At 39.9% G+C, this 19,984-nt stretch overlaps 2 protein-coding genes across 4 annotated transcripts; one reads left to right on the top strand and one right to left on the bottom strand.

Annotated features, from left to right (window-relative positions):
- Nucleotides 1–1,334: 1,334 nt before the first annotated feature.
- On the top strand, nucleotides 1,335–7,170 carry LOC119563130 (elongation of very long chain fatty acids protein 7). 2 transcript variants are annotated; one of them, XM_037876379.1, is made up of 4 exons: nucleotides 1,335–1,512; nucleotides 5,310–5,387; nucleotides 5,453–5,643; nucleotides 6,107–7,170. In XM_037876379.1, exons 2-4 carry the CDS (start codon nucleotides 5,330–5,332, stop codon nucleotides 6,824–6,826), a joined length of 969 nt encoding a protein of 322 aa, XP_037732307.1. In that variant the 5' UTR covers nucleotides 1,335–1,512; nucleotides 5,310–5,329; the 3' UTR covers nucleotides 6,827–7,170. The 2 variants fall into 2 exon arrangements, with proteins under 2 accessions (XP_037732307.1, XP_037732308.1); XM_037876380.1 differs by lacking the exon at nucleotides 1,335–1,512 and adding an exon at nucleotides 4,239–4,589.
- Nucleotides 7,171–9,213: 2,043 nt separating this feature from the next.
- LOC119554565 (elongation of very long chain fatty acids protein AAEL008004) lies at nucleotides 9,214–13,371 on the bottom strand. Of its 2 annotated transcripts, XM_037865539.1 has the most exons (4): nucleotides 13,338–13,371; nucleotides 11,129–11,307; nucleotides 10,501–11,066; nucleotides 9,214–10,009 (listed from the first exon to the last, which is right to left on the bottom strand). In XM_037865539.1, exons 2-4 carry the CDS (start codon nucleotides 11,187–11,189, stop codon nucleotides 9,749–9,751), a joined length of 888 nt encoding a protein of 295 aa, XP_037721467.1. In that variant the 5' UTR covers nucleotides 11,190–11,307; nucleotides 13,338–13,371; the 3' UTR covers nucleotides 9,214–9,748. The 2 variants fall into 2 exon arrangements, with proteins under 2 accessions (XP_037721467.1, XP_037721476.1); XM_037865548.1 differs by lacking the exon at nucleotides 13,338–13,371 and having other exon boundaries at nucleotides 11,129–11,385.
- Between the last annotated feature and the right edge of the window lie 6,613 nt (nucleotides 13,372–19,984).

Genomic DNA, 19,984 nt, shown 5'->3' on the forward strand with positions numbered 1-19,984 from the left:
GTGCCCGTAATAGAGTTGGGGCGTGTCGCCTACATTCGTACATATGTGTGCTGCCCATTGAGTCCGTCTGAATAACGTGACAGCGATAATAAATCAATTGTCCAGCGGTTTATTTAAGGCCAATTTGGCTGCGAGGAAAGAGCACACAGAAAAAAAATCAGCTACATCGGTCAGCAATTGGTACTTAAGCACACTATATTAATATTAATATCAATTATAAAGTAATCTAAATGTAACAAAGTAAATCACATATTTAAAGGGTCCTAACCAAGGGTTTACTAATGAAATGTATAGATATTTTAATAAATAAGTTTTAATGTAGTATCACTTCTTAAGTTACATTAGAGAATTTAAATCGTTTAAATTACTTAGCTTACTTTACATACTACTTGCTTTTAATAGATGTTTTATAATATCCCCATTTGTTTTATATTAATTTTGTTGAACAAGATCAAAATTGTCTGTGTTTTTCTAATATCACAATATTAAAACAAAGTAATGGGTTGAAGCAAAATTCACTTAGCCTTAACCACTTTATCACAAAATAGACATTACGACTAATAAAAATGTATGTTTATAATAATACTTCAATTAGGCAAAAATTAGGCAGCTAACGTTCTCTCAAAAATGCATCCCTAGAATTTACAGTGGCATAAAGGCAACATCTCCCTCGCTTTTTCTAGTCATATAATAATAATTTATGATAATGCACTAAGGTGTATATAAGTATGTTGTATGCTATGTCAATTAAGTTTTTACCATATATTTACCGATAATTTGCATATTTTATTTAGCTCTAAAGAATTCTGTACCTAATTTTCGCTGTGTACTTTTTTGCTTCCCTCTTTGCTTTCGTTTTCTTTTTGCCGCTCTTTTTGCGATAGGATCTGCATGCTTTTTTGGCCAACCGGGAAAGGGTTAATAAACTTGTTCAAAATAAACCAAGAAAACCCAGCTTGGTATGTAGCTGCTATCGTTAGCAGTTTTGCTTTCTTTTCTCGCCACAGACATTCGCTTTAATTGCTTCAAACTTGACCTTAGCACCAGAAAGCCAAAAATCACTATAGAAACCAAAACTGAATAGTGCTAAGCAAAAAAAAAAAAAAGAAAAGAGCGCGCAACTCGAATTGGCCATTAACGCGACTTCGACTTGCATCGTATCGAACCTGGCCGAGTGACGCAAAAATGTATTAAAAAAAAGGTTAAGTATACGCCGAGCGGGCCGAGCGTCGACTGCGCTGCCCGCGTCGACAGCGACGGTGGCGTCAAATGTTGGCCGGTCCGCGAAGCCCGTTCATTTTGTTTATTTATACAGCCGAGCGGGTAGAACTCCATATTAGTGTCTTCTTGGCGTTTGCCGCAGTCGAGTCCGAGTTTCGAGTCCGTATCTGAAGCTGAATCTCCAGGCTACGGTCGTGCGACAGTGTGTGTGTGGCAGTGCGTCGTGTGTGTGTTAGCCAAGTTCGAGCTTCGAAGCAGGGAACCCAGAACCCAAAACTCAAGACCCAACAGGTACGGAAGTGATCTAGATTTATTTGGGGGGGAGTTGTGAAAGTGTTGCATAAATTAGAGAGCAGTTCTTGGTTGGTTTACAAAGTGGGCCAAAACTGAATTGGCCATCGACGCTGCCAGTCTAAGCCTGGCTAATTCTGCTGCTGCAACTTTGACTGCCACCGTCTGATTTTTCTCGTCGACCTTAACCCAATGCATCGTACATAGATTAAACGCTGAAAACTGGCTTGAGGAGCTGCAATTTTGCCAGTCAGCCAAGGCCAAGACTCTGGCTGCAGCATTGAGGCGGCCAAAACTAAACGATTTGAACTTGTAATCGATTGCGATTCAATTTGCAGCTGCATCGGTCGTTTGGCCTTGCCAACCAGCCACCTAACCACCCAGCAACTGGCCATTATCCACACCCCCTCGCGAAGATGACCACATTTCATGGTTAGGCAAACAAATTAGAAGTCCGAGTTCCCACGAGTAGACCATGGGGTATATAGTATATCCGTTACAGTTTCTAACGAAAACACAGACGCTCCAAAAGTTTAGGCCAGGAAAAAATTCCAATTAACGCTGCAAATATTTGCCAAGTAATTAAAGGTTGTCAGTCGGCCCAAAAAATCACCAGCAACAAACTCTGGCTGGCTGTGCACAGGGAAAAATGGTACTTTTAAGGAGCATTTCGGAAATTATAAATATAAACAAATACCGTTTTTAAAACATTTTTCAATACCAGTTGTGCATATAATAAAATCACATTTTTCCAAGTCTAGTACTATTTAAAAAGAGTTGGTTAAGGTATTTGTACTAAAATATAGACTGATCAATTATATCGCGGTATCAATCCAGAAAATTCTTACTGCTTTCGGCTTCTTTTTGAATTTCAAAATAGCATTTTTAAAATATTCCAATAATTATAGATGTTTGAACATATATTTTTTCCACCGTGTGGGTTATAGTTTTGGATGTATATGTGGCGTTTCTGCGGTTCGCCAAGTGCTGGCTGACTCGGCGCGATTTGCTGCCTCCTCTGTAAATGCCTCGGCTGGCAGAAAAAATTAATTTACAGCGCTAAGCAAGCATGAAACCATAAAACATGTGCACTTGACACAGGCAAAACTAAATGATTAACCTGTTGCACTCTTCGAGCCACGTCGGGGAAAACAATGCGCACGGCGTCGGGGAAAAATTAAACAATTTTTGGGGTGCTCGACCCGGTGTCATACCCTGTACTTAGAACCCATGCCTTTTATGGACTGAGCTGTTCGGTTGCATTGCAACACCTCCCAGCTTCGAACCCTCAATGGGTACGGGCTAAAGTTAATGTATTCGGGAATTTCACATGGCTAATTGCTGTCATTCGGCGAACACTCAAGTGCGTGTGAAAATCGTGCTGCGAGGCCTGTAATCTATAGAAAAACATCCGCCCCATTGGATTACAATATACACAGGCAGCTAGCGATACAAAGTTAGGGGATTTTGTAACATCCAAATTGGATGATCCAATATACAATCTTTAAAAATATAAACTGCGTATTTAATGCTCTTAGAAATGTAGGTTTTATTAAATAGGAAAATACTTCAATATAATTTTCCTTTATTAACACATTTCTGTGTTTATATTTAAAATAATTCACAAATTCCCCAACGAATTATAATAATAAAAAAATTGTTTCCTGTGTAGACACGTGGCGACATAGCACCAAAAATACCTCTGCCTTCTAGGCGCAATCTTGCAAAATAAACATGCAAATCTTGCAGCTCTTGCTTGTGGCACATTAACAACATTTTAGTCGCAGCAACAGATACAGATACAGATACATATATGCAGACAGGTATAAAGGCAGATATGAAAGACTAATGCCCCATCGGCCTTCATTAGATTTCGAATTAGTGGCAAATTAAGTTGTTTTTACTCAAACCTTTTATTTTTAGAGGCAAAATCGTAAAAATTAACGCTTTTTTCGGTGCTTTTCCGCACCGAGACAGACGGACAGCGCTTTTGGGTATTTAGATACTTTTCGTATTAGTCACAACATTTGAAATTATGGCAAAGCCGTGTTCGAGTGCTGGTTAAACCCAGTTCCGAGTATCGAGTATGGAGTATCACCCCTGTCCGTTCTGATAATGCTGACAAGGCAGCTGAGCTCTTAAAGGGTACAGAAATTGGCAAAAGCGAAAATCAATTATGCATACAATACACATAATTTTAATGCGTGCGCGGCAATATGTGGCTGTTGCTTCTGCGTTTATTTTTAATTTATTTAAGGCGGAAGACCTGGGCATAGAATCAAGCTGCTGCCGGCAGAAGTGGCCTTTAGGTGCTCCGAAAGTGTGGCAAAAGGTGCTGGGGGTTTCCCAAAAAGGGGGCCTATACCATCATCCAGGGGGGCAGGTGGATCAACGTCAGCAGCTGTGAAGGCAGCCAGCGAAACACTCGCCTGACTTTCAATTGGCGACACATTTTTGGTCGACTATATATGATGATGATCGTTACAATGATGATGACGATGCGGCAGCCAGCTCACTTTTCCTGTCTCCAGTGTCAGTCTATCGAAAGCCAAGTGCCTTGCATACGAATGGGAATCTGGGAATGGCTATACGGCTGTACGTCTATATCGACAAATGGATATATGGATATGGGAAGGCGATTCCGATTCCGATGCCGATTGCGATTGCGATTGGGAATGCTTTAACCCTGACAGAGACCTAGTCCCAGTCGCTGTCGATCAGCGGCAGTCAACACATATCAATCATACGCCGAGTGTGTCCAATTAGCGACTGCTGCAGGTGTTTGCTCTGTTCTTCGGCCAGACTCTCCAAATTTAATTACACGCCATGTGATCCATGAAGAGTGCTGCAATCACAAGAAGAGAACAAATCTCCAGTCATCGCAGAATCATTATAATAGAGCAGGCCCTGCCGTCAAAGTACAAAAAAAATAATAAGAATCGTTCAAGTTTTACTCCGATCGGATCTGCGAACTGGATATCTTTTAGCATAGCATAGCAGCTAATTATACAAACTAATCTATATAAATATCGATTCGAGAACCTTCTGCCGAACGAGTTCCGGTTCGAGTTGGCTAGGTCAGTGGTTAATGAAGAGAACAGCAACCGAATCATTATGTAATGATCAAACGAAACGAGTTCTGGCTGCCATGTAATTGTATACATTTGATGGGCCATTTGCAATCAAACTCTTTCCGCGTGCAATTTAAATAACAATGTGTGGCAAGAACAAGAGTTTTATTGGCCAGAACATTAAGTCCGTGTGCCGCGGCGACTTTAACTGAAAACCAAAAACAAATACACAGATGCCCAGATAGATGCCAAGATGAATGCCAAAGTTAGTCGAAACTTTAGTGCCAAGGCGAGAAATTCAAATGAAGCCTTGAGTGCGGCTCTTTTCAGGTTTCCAAGCCACTGACTTGCGGTCGTGGTAAAGTCAAGAATCTAAGATCTTAAAGACATCTTCGTTTGGTTACCGATTCGAGAGATATGACTAGCTATTTGGTTAATCTTTGTTCCCCAACTTGCTGTCGTCATTCATCATTCAATTGGGGATAGCTTAATAAGCGATTTCTTCGCGCCTTTCATTAATAAATTATTGGCGTCGCTACAAATTCCGATGCAAATCACGCTCCTCGGCGACCCGAGCTGAAAAAAACGTGCCGAGCTTCTCCAAGTGATCGCGATTTAGAATACCTTTTTTCATTCAATATTTTGGCAACGCGGCGTGCGGACGTCGGGCTCTGAATTCTCGATTTTGGGCGAAAATTTCTAAAGCTCGTAAACCTTTTCTTCCAGTTGCCAGTTGCAGAGCCAGAATGACGACCTACATGAAGATTGTCGAGGAGCGCATCTCCGGTCTCTCAAAGGGAGTGGGTAAGTTGAAATATAAAAATATAGAATATATATAATATATACTAACTCAATCTGTTATATCCCAGATGAGACGGTGGACAGCTGGTTCCTGATGAGCTCCCCTGCCCCCGTGGTGGGCGTGGTCCTGGTCTACCTGGCCTTCGTGCTGAAGATCGGACCCGAGTACATGAAGAACCGCAAGCCCATGGACCTCAAGCGCATCATGGTCTTCTATAATGCCTTTCAGGTCTTGTACTCCATTTGGATGTGCCGCACGGTGAGTCTATAAAAATTAGCGATCCTGACTTATGTATTATTCATTTTTAATAAGCCACGCGCAAAATTGCGGGATAAACTAGATTAGCATTTGAATTTTTTACTTTTAAAATTCTAGTCTTGAACCATAACATAAAATTAAAATTTGGCAATTGTCAGACTATAAAATTGCGGAGTAGCGCTGCCTTTTAATGAATGAATGAATGAACTCTCCCAATTGTAAATCACCAACACGTGAATGTCCAAAGGAATTTGATAAAAATAAAACAAACAGGGCTTAAAAAATTACGTTAAATTTATAAAAACAGTTATACAGTGGAGCCTCATAAATCAATTCATCGCTTAGTCTAGATTGATTTATATTGATGCACATAAGAAATTTACTCTCATCACCTATCATCTATATCATATCATTTACCTATGTATTTTGTTGACCTAATAATCTTTATTTACCTTTCTTGCAGTCCATCCAAGAGAGCAATGTGATGGCCTCGATCTTCTCAAAGAAGTGCGAAATCAACCGCACCAGGGAGCAGAATCTGACCCTCTACTCCGGCGCCTGGTTCTACTTCTTCTCGAAGATCATTGATCTCCTGGACACGACGTTCTTTGTGCTGCGCAAGAAGGACAACCAGGTGTCCTTCCTGCACGTCTACCATCACACGATCACGGTGCTCTTCTCCTGGGGCTACCTGAAGTACGCTCCCGGGGAGCAGGGCGTGATCATTGGAATCCTCAACTCCGGAGTGCACATCATCATGTACTTCTACTACATGGTGGCCGCAATGGGACCCCAGTACCAAAAGTACCTGTGGTGGAAGAAGTACATGACCAGCATCCAGCTGATCCAGTTCGTCCTCATCCTGGGCTACATGCTGACCGTGGGCGCCAAGGGCTGCAACATGCCCAAGACGCTGACCTTCTTCTTCGTGGGCAACACCATCATCTTCCTGTACCTGTTCGGCAACTTCTACCGCAAGACCTACAAGAAGGCCAAGAGTCTGGATGGCGGCAGTCGCACCACCGGCAGCAGTTTGGCCCAATCCGCCCTGAGGGCCGCCGGGGGAATGGGTTGCATGCCCCAGACTATGAACGTCGGAAAGCACATCCTGCAGAACGGACAGTCTGGAAAGGCCTATCTCGATCTGAACAACAACAGCGTGAAGCCAATGAAGCTGGAATGAGAGAGCGATACTACCTGGTATCATTGGGTTTTCAGTTATTTAGCAATTACGTCCTTTAGCGCGGGGTTTAGTTCGTAACTCTTATCTTTACCTGTATCATTTATCTGTAGTCTGCGGAGAATAACTTGTATAATGTTTATATGCCGGGCAGGCGACGATTCAAACCCAAAAAGTAGCTAGAACCCTAAGTGTGTGAATGTGGCCAAGTTTGACTGAGTACGTGTTAATGTTTTTCTAGCTGAGTGTGTGTGTGTGCTAGAGCTTATTAATGAAATGCAGCCGTAAATCGTTTCTCGAAACAAGAAGAATTCAATAAAACTTTAATTTTGTATATTTAATAAAAACCAAACAGTGTGTCTGTGTTCTTTGCCGGCGAAAAATCGGGTTTTGGGTTTGGGATTCTGGGATTTTCTATTCTGCACGAGGCTCTTGGGTTAGGTAACCGAACCGGATCCCATTGGATACCATTATTTATGACACTGCCTGGCCACGCGCTCCAGCCACCCAAAATAAAATTATGCAGATCGGGAAGAGATCATATATTCGCCGACCATAAAACATGATTAATACCTGTCGATTAACCACTGATTTGGCCAATTGTCCCAGCTGCAAAATGGCACTTAGAAATAAATTTGGCAAACAAATTAATATTACGACCCATTTCAGAGCACATATATGTGAAAAGCGCATTTCCTAAAAATAGATTTGGGAACAGAAAAATTTAAATTTAAAATTTAAATTTTAAATTTGGATTTACTCAGGCACTTATTTTTTTCCCAGTGTACGCGTGCTGGGATGATTATGCAACATTATGAACCGACCCGTTTTCTGGCCCGGCTTAGACACCCTGGCGACGATTGGGAGAATGTCGTTGCCAAATTAGAATTTCTAATCAATTTTTTCCCTCGCCTTGACTCACACACATGCCCAGCATCACATGTAGCAGTTTTATTTATGCAGATTGCGAATAAGAAACCCTTGTTGTTTTTTCTTCTCATTGGAGTCAAAGTTCAAGGGCCTGATAAAAAGAGTTTGATATGTATAATTTAGGTAGGCGTGTATTTATAAACATGCCCACGCTATTTTTTGCCAAATTTGCATAGGTCAAACTTATTTTTGCTGAAGAACAACAACGGCCTGAAAGTATGCCTTGAAATATGATTATGGATATTTTTCTGAAGTTTCTTTGGTTCTACTCTTGAATCGGGGCCGACAGAATCTATGCTGATCAGACCATAAAACTGGAATAATATTGGCATATAAGCTCCGGTTGGGCCAGATTATAAACCGAGTTTTGGCTCAGAGGTTCGCTTTGTTTCTTTCTCGTGTTTGTGGTCAAGATCAAGGTCAAGCCTCCAAACCGGCTTTATTGGATACTGTATACTGTATCCGCACATCGGATGGCCGCAACCCCACTTGAAGATGCGTTTTCACTTCCGCTTCGTTTCCGTTGTGACTGATCGATCAATAAAAGGCTGCGGAATTTATCCAAATCTTATCTCGTCTGCTTCTCAAGGTGCCTGCGAAATGAGCTCTAATGAGTGGCGAAGTCGTGTTCCCAGAGCTTCGTAAAAATTCATGAACTGGACCTGCTGCATCACCCATGGACCTGTTGTTCTAGCCACGCCCATTCAAATTCAAATCACCCATCATTTTACGGATGTCTTGGCTTCCGCTGCTGAATGAATAGATTCGACTGTATGTATCGGTTCCTTGAGAAAAGGTTTCCTCAAGTGATTTATCTGAGGTTAAACAAGATCATGAATGGTTAGATTAGGATGTGAATGGGTGTGGCTGCTCTTTGGGAGATACCCAATGCTATCTTGAAGACAAATAAGATTAAATGCTATGACTCTATAAATAAATATTGTGCGAACACTGACAGGAAATTACAGGAAATGGCTTTTTCTGCAACATTTTCAAGGCCAACATACGATTTATTCGCTCAATATGACACCAATTTAAATGGATCTTACTAATTTCTCTCATTTTTCAGATATATATACTTTAACTCAAATACTTTGGAGACCATTATTTATAGCTTTGTGCAAATGAAGATAAATGGTTTTAAAACTAAAATTAAAATAGTTTGAACAGCAACCTCTTTATTTTATTTTGTATGACTTGCCATCTAAATGTCTTCTTTGTTTATAAGTCTTTACGACAACATTTCACATTAAGTTAGCTATTATGTTTGACAATCTTTATTTTTCTATTTATCACTTTAAGATTTTAAAAATTAGTAAGTATGGAAATTTATCCTTAATATCATTTAACTTAGTGATTTTACCACCATAAGCTCTAAACCCCACCCATTTTACATCCATCGACCAAAGAATAAATCTCATTGTTTTTTCGATATTTTCGTAGAAAAATTTCTAGATTTATTTGTAAAATGTGTTTGTGTTTATTTTATGGGTTTGTTATTTGCTAGTTTTTCACTTCTTTTATGCCTACTTTACATACCACACGTATATAAAATCTAACGAAAACACATTCGCATGCGTACCTACACTTATTTACACAACTAACGCTTCTTCTGCCTGTTTACTTAACTTAGTTCAGTTTTGGCCGAAAGACATACGACTTCTTTCATTTGGTCCGCCAGATGCGAAGATCAAACGGAGCGAGCGATGATGACGATGGCTGAACATTTACATTTACATTGACATTTACATAATATGTGTATCTGTGTCTCGAAAACCTCGTTTTGCTCAAATATATATTCGTCTCGTTTCTTATTTTCTTATTTTTGCGTGCTTAACGTCTTTTTGGCGGCGGATTACTTAAGAAATTAGTCAACAAGGTTGCACATAGAACATGGGTGGTTTGTCCCGCTTTTTGTACGAGTATTGAAGGGGGATTGTGGGGGGGTGGTGGGTGAGGTTGGGTGGGTGTTGATGTTTGGTCTCTAGACCCCTTCTACAAGGCCTTCTGCTTCTCCTGCTGCAGTTCAATCGCCTTGTTGAGGTCCTTGGCACATCCATCGTTGTTGTTCTCCGCCAATAGAGCCTTTGCCTTGGCGGCCTCCTGTTTCTTCTTGTAGGACTTCTGGTAGAAGTCGTTGAACAGGAAATAGAAGAAGACTGCATTGGGCAGGGTGAAGCACACCGACCACCTGGGGTAGCCACAATCCGTGTACAGCAGCTGGGTCTGGTGGATGAAGGCGCAGCAGAACTGGATCTGCAATGGGGGAGAATGGTAAGGTCACGGGGTCAGTGATGTCTACAAAAGAGGTGGATATTTTTGGTGTTTCTATCGTTCATGTCTAACAAAGCAAGGCATTTAAATCTAATATAACCCCTTACCCCACGAAAAAAAGGATCAAATGCTCTTAGTTTAAGAATTCCACTTCCCACTTATTCAAGAAGAAATGTTCTTGAAATTGAGAAGCGAGTATTCTTTAGATTGTTTTTAGAAAGTGCAAGTTTGGAACTCTTCATCTTGTTTTTTAGAATTTAAGATTGAATCGATCTTGGATCTTAAGATCTAGAGAACTGTTCTAAGAACTGTTAACTGAGTATACAAAATAGAGATGTTTTTGTTTCCGTTGTTTTTCTTATACTGAGTCATTAAGAGGGAAGTAATTATTCAATGAACCTTTGTTGAACCCCTTAAAACACTACAACACTCAAGACAACTTCCGATAGTAAACAAGCCAAAATAGTACTCACCATCTGCAGGTTGGTGATGTGCTTCTTCCACCACAGGTACTTCTGCATCTGGGGTCCGAAGGCGGATAGGAAGTAGTAGGAGTACATGATGATGTGCACGAAGGAGTTGATCCAGCCGATGAAGGTGCCGTGTCCGCCGGGATAGTACTTGCTGGTGCCCCAGCTGATCATGGGCATGACGGTGTGGTGGTACACATGCAGGAAGGTCACCTGGCGATCGTTCTTGCGCAGCACAAAGAAGATGGTGTCCAGCAGCTCGGTGATCTTGGCCAGATAATAGACATAGACGACGCGGGCCTCACGATAGGCCTTGGGGGTGCGCGACCAATCCACCGGCTGGCATCGCCAGCTGTAGTACTGCCAGATGACTACGCCCTCGTAGACCATCCACACACTGAGGGCCACCTGGAAGAAGTTGTAGACGAGCAGGGTGCGTTCCAGCTTGAAGGGCTTGCGATCCTTCATGAACTTGGGTCCCCAGGACAGCACGAAGAAGAGGTAGAAGGCGAGGATGCCCAGAAGGGGCAGCGGTGACTTGATGAGGAACCAGTCATTGGTGCGGGGATCTACAATTATCCGGTTATAGTCCATTCTTGAGTGCATTCAAAGAAAAAAAAACTCCACTCACCTGCCAGATCCGTGAACAGAAAGTTCCAATAGTCCACCTGCGTTGCGTTGACGGCTGCCATTTTTAAATTCTACAATGGCCTCTTGCTACCACAAATACGATTATATAGCTTCGATCGCTTCGGTGTGAAATTTAAAAATCTGCTAAGCCTGCGTCGCAACGAACGAGTTTTGCCAAATCTAAATGGGGAAAGATCGGAAGAGAGTCTGGATGAGCGAAAGATCTTTTCGAGTTTCGTATTTAAGTTATGTTAATGCCATTCTCGGGCAGCAAATGCCATTGCTGTTGCCGAGCCCAGAAAAATAAATAAAATTAAAATAATAATCAGATGCGAAGGAGAATAGCTAGTGTGACGGTGACGGTGAAATGCCGTGAAATTATCATGTAACAGTAACAGTAAATTATATTCATTATTATGAATTAAACAACCGCAGCGCACAACAGCCCGCAACAAATTGGTGGCCACCTTATAGTCATATAGTCATATATGGTTGCCCCATTGCCTCACGGCCCGCGTAAATTGGGTACTGTCTGCCTGCCTCACGTGTGGAACGCATAAGACTGAGACCCACTCTCAAAGCCAAAGCCATGGAAATTATGTTTGTGTTGTGCAGTTCGTAAGAGATCTCAACAGAAGCCGTTTTTAAAAGTGGGACTGAGACCGACTGAAGTACTCCTCCACTCCCGACGATTAATCATCCCAAAGAACTGGCTCTTCGAAGGACCATTAGAGAACCAACAAGCCATGCTAAAAATCCACACAATCACGTTCGTTGACTTGAAGTCTCACACTTGAACTTGGCAAAGGCCGATTAAGACCACAATAATCGAATAGCATTATGATTTCTTTCGTCGTTTTCGAGGCTATTCTGATCAGCTTCTTGGTCCAGTGTGGAGTGTGCGAAGTGTGAGGAACAAATTGAAATAATAAACGAGTGAAACGGAGATATTTCGAAGGGCAAGTTGGCCAACACTTCAGCTATCAGCCGTCAACAGGTTTGGCTTCGGCTTTCCGGTCATTTCCTGCACTTCAGTTATGGCCATTTGAATATTACCTGCAACATTTGGCGCAGAATGGGGCCAGAAAATTGAGGGGTGACAAATGACGGCAATAAGCCAAAAGGTGCTAAACGCTTTTGTTGGTTTGAGCCAAGAAATTCCAGTTTATCAATTTTCAGTTGGATCTACGACCTTGCTAACCATAGGTTTCTGGTCAGGAATGGGTGGGAACTAGTCTACAAAAACCTGACAACTGTCGCATCTTTCGGACGCCGTCGTGTCTGGCTGATCATCGCCAGCCAATTCAAAGGCATTTCCACTTGGTTAGTCATTTGGTAAATGTCCGAAGATCGCGGCCTTGAAAACGCCTAGAGCGAGCAAATAGAAAATTGTGTCACCTATTGCCCAACTGTCAAAGCCGAAAACCCGAAGGCGGGTTTGTTTTGGCAAATTAAAATATGTCGCAAAAGTTTAACGACCTTGATAGGTGAAGATCTTATGTCACCATATATGACAATTGTTCTGAATGGGACTTTTACAATTTTTGCATGGGAGAGAAAGACGCGAAATATGTTTTAAGCTATGTTATTTAATTCACTTTCAAATAAAGATCGTAATCCCTATTCAATGATAATCGAAAGAAAAGGATTTCATTCCTTTTTATACTGGCTTTTAATAGTATCGTTAATAAGCTCTTACGAATATTATCCGAGAGCAAAGAACAAATAATCATTATTCATTCTAATGATATTATTAATCAAAGTCTAGAGAATGGACACAATTCTTGAACCGATAGAATTTACTTTTTAGCAAGACTTGAAACTGGAGTTACTTTTGATATATGTTCTCCGATCTATGTTGTTTTTTGGGAACTCTGCAAGTAGATTTGAAGCCCATGGTTATGACAGACAAAGACACAAATTCTATAGTTCCTCTTCTCAATCGCATTCGATCTGATTGATCACTTGGATATATAGAAACACACACTCGCACACACAAATGAGGAGCTTTGGGCACCTGTTGCAATCTCTTCGATTGCCGTGCACTTAATTTTTGAACGACGTCAGCGACAACGCTTAATGTTAACACCGTGACAACTGTTTTTCAGTCTTGTTCCATCTGCTTCTTTTCTGAGGCTGATATGAGGCACTATATGGTGAATTATAGTATAGTATAGTATAGTTTAGTATAGTGTAGAGGAGGGAGAGACCTTTGCTGGCATCCGCTACCCACGAGACTTGTACGCGCACTGAACTGCTCCGCCGAGGTGTACGGAGCTATGTATAAAAATTTCGACTAAAGGTTCGATTTGGCGCTGCTGTTTCTTTGCCGCTGCTCTTCGATTTGTTTTTGTTTCAGTTTCTGTGTCTGTTTCTGTTTCTATTTCAGTTTCAGATTTAGTTTTTGTTTAAGCCGAACTTTTGTCTCGGCCATTCGGCATCTTGCTCATCTTCATCGCATCTTTGACTTTAGCTTTAGCTGTGGCTTTGCTCGAGATGTTCTTTTGTGCCTTGTGAATGTGGAAGTGGATTCGAGTCGTATTCGGTATTCGCAAATGTATCGAACGATCGCCTGGTCTCGTTTTCCTATGATAATTGCAAAGACAATGTTGTGCGTGTTTTGCCGGCTTTTTGTTGCTGCTGGCCAAATTCGCTTGGCTTTTAATTCGTTTTGTATTTGGCCGGGCAGCCTTTTGTACAATTAAAAGAATCGATCGATTTGGTCAATGCGATTGCGGTAGAACTTTGAGGATGCGGAATAAAGTGATTTAAATGTGATACTACACACATGGAATGACAAAGCAACAAAGTATATAATATATAGTATACATGTTATTTTTAAAATAATAATGAATTTTAAATTAATGTTTTAACAGGAAATATTTTAAGAATTTATTTTCTCTGATTTATTATAGGTAAATTAAAAATGGATTCTTAAAAAAAAATCGTTTTCATTGTCTGTCTTTAAAGAATTACCTAAAATATTTTTTATTTTAAATTCTTACAAAATGAGCACCAATATTTATAGGACCTTTAAATTAAATGTCATATAACCAAAACAGTAAATATGACAAAATTACTGTTTGCCTACTACAACCACAGAAACCAGAATTCTAAGTCCAAATGAGAAGTATTCTTTGTACATATATTTTTAGCCTAATGATACTTTCATTTTCCCTCAATTAACTGCCTTTCAAACACCCTAAGGCATTATTGAATTCTCAATTCTCAGTTATTTATCGGTTCCCCTGGGCACTTTCATCATTAGCCAGAGAATGAAAACAAACTTTACAAATAGTCTTGAATACCTACAGAATGAAATGTTCATTCTATTTTGTTTTCTCCTGATAATTCTTAGTTCTCTTATATATTCCAACAAAAAAAAAGGTTGCCCAACCTTGACCCACTTAAAGCACTTTTTCACGCTTCATCTCCTCTCCGATGAACTTTAGAACCGAACCGAAATTGCGTGGGTGGTTAATAATTTCGTTGACCTTTTTTAGGGCGAGTCAGCGAAATTTTCTAGACTGTTTTACAAGCAATTCCAGAAAAGCTTAAAATATTGCTATTAACAGCAATAAAAGGAATGGTTTACAGCCAGAAATATTAAAATGTTTGAGGTTGGTTCCGTTAAAACATGGAGTTTATTCAAGGAGACTGCGTGTTTACCTGTCAATTTACATACAAATTCTTGGACCCTAGGGCTCAGATTCTAACGACCCACAGATATCATAGCGTATTGATTAAGGCCCACTTCCGGGTCAAGTCGTTTGGCTAATGAAACCGATCCAAAAGCAACATTTTGGCCAAGACTTCAAACCAAGTCTACAAAAACGAAACGGGGGCTGAGGCTGGGGTCACTGAAAAGTTAACTGTGTCACCGGCGAATTGAACTTGAACTTGCCGATTAACTTATGCGTATCGTATCTTTAACCAGTTCGAATCCGATTGGTCTGCATAAGATGTGGGTGAATGTCGACCGGACGAATTGGTGGTTGAATCCCTTCGTCTCACAGGAATCAATCATACGCCGTGTGCGCCTGCGTCTAATTCTTCCGGTATCATATCTTGATGGGTATATACGATTTGCATGCGTCTTTTGTTTGTCCACCAGCCATATATCCGATCATAATGGTATGCAAAAGACGTTAGTTTATTATCAACGTCTCTGCAGACGATTCATGCGATCGAGTTCGATATATTGTATATGAGGGGTGACTGCCAGTTATGCAAATATCTTCCGCAAACATTTACATTTAGCCAACAGCCAAACTGGCCAACAAACCGTTAAACAATTATGGCTGAATTTGTTTGTATATTCATGCCAAATTGCGTAGACAAAAACAGTCACACGAGCCACAATCAAATGTGCAAAATCTCTGTTGCTTGTAGAATTCTTAATTGGCAATGAGACAGAACATTATAAAGTAATTATAAATGTTGTGGTTTTTCTGTTTTCAAGGGCGCCAAACAGTTTCATTATCGATTTCCTATGTCCAACAGGTTCTGCAAAGTTAATTTATTATAACTGATTTTATTTCACTGCCTACAGCACCGAATTAGTCGTAATATTGTTAACAGCAATTGCAAATGAGGCTTTTAAATGTTTAATTGGCCGCATTAAAGTTGTTTGCGGTCTGCCGGCTTAAATCTCTGAGCTTGGCTTTTTCACACGCTGCTAGCGCCATCTGGAGCTCGAGTTTTTGAAGCTTCGCTTAAAGCTTGTAAGAGTTGCCAGTTTGTTGGGAAAATATAAGTTTAAATACTTAGCCGTTAGGATCTAAGTTAAATTATATTCGTGTACTTAAATAAATTAATATTATACTAGGTACAAAATCAGTCTATTGTGTATTCACTTCAGGAGTTTCCCCAACAGTAGATCAATGTCAAAAGCAAAAGGATTTTGGTATTCATTAAATATTTAGATGATGACTTTTTAACAATAAACAAATAACAGAAAAATAATTTCCGTTAAAGATAAAATAAAGAAAGAACAATCCTTTTATTAAACGATGATAAATAAATTAAAAATATTTGTTACACTTCTTATCCTTTTAATAATGAGAATAAAATATTTTCCTAATTATAACAAACTTAAGTTGAACAAAATTTTCAAGACATTATTTAAAATTCAGGTCTGCCACATTTAATTATTCTAGCAGAAATATACGCATACACGTGACTTAATTAAAGCCCTAACCAAAAATTAAGCTTTGTGTTTACCCCGAAGAAGGCATATGATTAGAAGATACCCACTTCAGAAAACAATGGGTAAATGAGCTGTTTCGATTAACAGATTACATGACAGGTCGCCACTGATTGGGATGAGATTGTAACAGGTCGATGCTCTGTGGCCACTCATCCAAAGTGGCTCGTTAACCAGTCAATTGCGCAAATTGAACTCGTTTTATAGCGCGGAAATACCGAAGCTATGGGCAAAGATATATAAATTTATATATAGATCTATCTAGCGGGCCTCTCGCGATCTCTCCATCTCCGATCAATCGAATTTTTGGAGTCGTAGCTGACCAACTATCCAACTACAAACTACCGTTGGCTTGCCCTTGGGAGGAACTCGTTTTGAGCGTTAAATCGAGAGAAAAAACAAAAAGATTAATATGTGGAGAAAAAGAAATCGCACTTCCGTTTCCTGATCGATCATATGACGGCGGGGCAGAAAATGCCTAAGAAGCTTAATAGATTCGATGGCGCAGAGCGGTTTTCATTTAAATGCATAATTATATATTCTACTCTTGATATTTTCTGCCAGCTTTCGAAACGTATCGCTGGCAATTTGCCGTCTGCGATTTTTTGCGCTCGACAACTGTGTCAAGTTCAGAGTAAACTTTTAATTGCTAATTGACTGACGAGGGATCTATTCTTGGATCAACCCGCTCTTAATTAAATTCAAAATTATGTATCGCGGAGTTTTCAAGTTCAACACTCGTCTGCGACATGTGCTTTTTGCCGAGAACTTTACCATTTGCCCGCCGTCTTGCCTCATAAACCAGAAAATAAAACGCGAACTGCCCGGTTGAGTTTATATTTCTGGCTTCACATATTTTGGGCTATGAAACGGGGAGCATCTTCTTTTTTCACTGGATTTTTTTAGCTGTAACTGAGCACACGTTTGACCAATTGATTAGCGGCCTTAGCGGCACTCGACCTTTAATATTAGTTAAACCTGTTCAGTGGTGGGATCCAGGGGGATCTTAGTGTTCTTTGTTTTAGAGCTGTCCCCACATTCTATACAAAAAACAAAACTATTTGATTAATGTAGTTCTTGTTATAATTTTGTATTCCGATCTCTTTCATTAATGTCGGATTTTATCTAAAATTCTTTCTATTTTTACCGATCCCCTGAACTTTTTTTTTAAATAAAATTATGATTTATTTTTTGCCAGTCAAATGTGGCTGGAGTTCGTATTTTCTTCGATTTTCACGTCCACACGTAACACATTTTAATATAGACAGTAAAAATCTTTTAAAAACCTTAACAATTTTCCAAATATAATTTTTAAAATAATTTTAAAAATCTTTTAATTAATTTGTTTGTCCTTAATATTAAAAATAATATTTTAAATACGTTTTTGAGCAATAGATAAACAAAATTTTCCAAATAATAGTAAAACCATAAGGTAATTGAGTGCAAGCCCCCTTTCTCTGCCCCTGACCATATTAGCGAGCGTGACCATCGAACGTGCCATCTTCTCGGCTCTACCAGTTCTCTTCGGTCATTACTCAACTGTCCACAGCAGGCATCTTCTGGGTTTACCCATTCAATTAGGGCCAAAAGTGGTATGTGCTCGGCAAAAATCTTAGCCGCGCAAATGCAAGTGTATATTGAGCTTGAAATTCCGAATGCCCAAATCATCTGAACATGTGATATAAATATGTTTAAATGTTTAAATTAAGCTCTTGTCTCTTTTTCTGCCCGTCCCAAGGTCAAAGCGTGCTCGCTTTTCTGCACCAAATTGCAACGCAATTAAGACTAAGTACTATATATGGCCAGATCTGCAGATAAACCCATGGCAGAAAGAGTTGACATGAAAGATTTGGCAATCCAATAAGTAGTAGCGATTGCGAAACTCGAAACTCCGCACAAATATGTTGTTACCTTAATGAAAAGCCTTAGCGTCAGCGTCTGTAACAGTTTAATTGGTAATTACTATTTACAGCTTCGATAATCAGGGGGCTGAACGACGGCCAGCCTTTCGAAAAAATTCCGTTATCAATTAGAAAACGCCGGCGGTCAGCGGTCAACTCGGCGAACTCGAGATCGAGCGTTCTAAAACGCTCCAAAAACCGCCCATAATCCAACGTGTTAACACCCACACCTTATTCCATTCAGTGCTAATTAATTTGTGATTGTTTGCTACATACACTTGCTAATTAAAATTTCTTCATGCTCATTCTGTGGCAGGCTATTGTTACGCGACTGAGATGTGCTCAATAATAAATTGGCTAACCGATAAAGCAAACATTATAGTTTTTTATGTGTTACTTAACGGTTAAGAAGATATATATAACAACTTGATAAATGTTTTCGTTAGAATTCCTCAATTTGATGAAGTTGAAAATCAAAATATTTGTTTTAATGGTCAATCCATAGATCAGTAAAATTCCCATTCATTTAAACTTTCCATGTTCATAACTAAACAAAAACATTTTTAGGTAGGTACAATATTGTATGACTAACATTAATTATAATCCATACTTATTAAAGTATTATATTTGTATTATAAGTATATAATAATATCCAAGTTCCATTGTTTCATTGCCATTTAAAAATGTATTACAGTAACAATGGAAATGGGAACATTTTCAATAATTACTTTATTAACCTGAGTCGAACTTTCCGGCTGAAATATCGAGTTCTTGTCAACACCAGGGCCATTAATCAGGCGAATAATAAGCGACAAACATTTAGCATATGCCATAATGAACATATTCAAAACATACTGATTATGATAAAGTCAAAGATGTTTCGCCAATGGCAAAAGTCTCACATTGATGGAATGGAAATTTGCAAAAACGACGCACAAAATCAGAAAATCACAATAAAACTGGAGCTATCAAAGCATACATTTATCATCGAAATCTTGGTCCGGTTGGCTGGCGGCGTTGCCTTCTGTGACTTCTTTGACTTCCGATTAACCTAGACCTAGGCCGTGAAATACCGTGGGGCTGTTACCAAGCTCATCCACGTTTAGGAGCCGGTGAAAACGAAGAGACGAGCGTGGCTAATCCGCATTCAACCGTTAGCAGAGTCAGTAGCCAACGTCATCCTTGCCGGCTTTTAGCTTTATCTTTAGCTTCGGCCCCAAACATGGCCAAAATAATCAAGCCAAAGGTCGAACCGGCCGGGCTGAACTTCAAAGAACAATTTACTCGGCGTTAATTTGTCACAAAAATTAAACGCAAATGGTTCTGTATGATAGTCAATGGCATAATTACGGGCAAGATACTCGCATAAAGACCTCAATGAAGGTTTAGTCGCACGTCCGATACTTTACACAACTTAACGACTGGCGAACATAACCCAGTGCCTTTTGCCTTGATCACGATGGAATTTCTACACGTTTCATCCACGGATTGATTATGGATCTGAGGCCATTGGCTGGTGGCATTTTGGCACGTTTACCATTTCGGAATCGAGCCCTCTGGATAGTAATCTAGATGCCAGCCCTCTAACTGACCGAGAATTTATTTAGCATATATTCAAATCAACGAACTCCGAATCAACACCTCCATGGCCGATTAGCTAAGAACAGGTTATTTTGCTTGTAAGCATGAATGGGGATTACAAAAAAACACTCGTCGCTGAAATAAACATCACCTGAGGTCACCCGAAGAC

This window comes from Drosophila subpulchrella, chromosome 3R (assembly GCF_014743375.2).
Source record: "Drosophila subpulchrella strain 33 F10 #4 breed RU33 chromosome 3R, RU_Dsub_v1.1 Primary Assembly, whole genome shotgun sequence".
In the NCBI taxonomy this organism is placed as follows: Eukaryota; Metazoa; Arthropoda; class Insecta; order Diptera; family Drosophilidae; genus Drosophila; species Drosophila subpulchrella.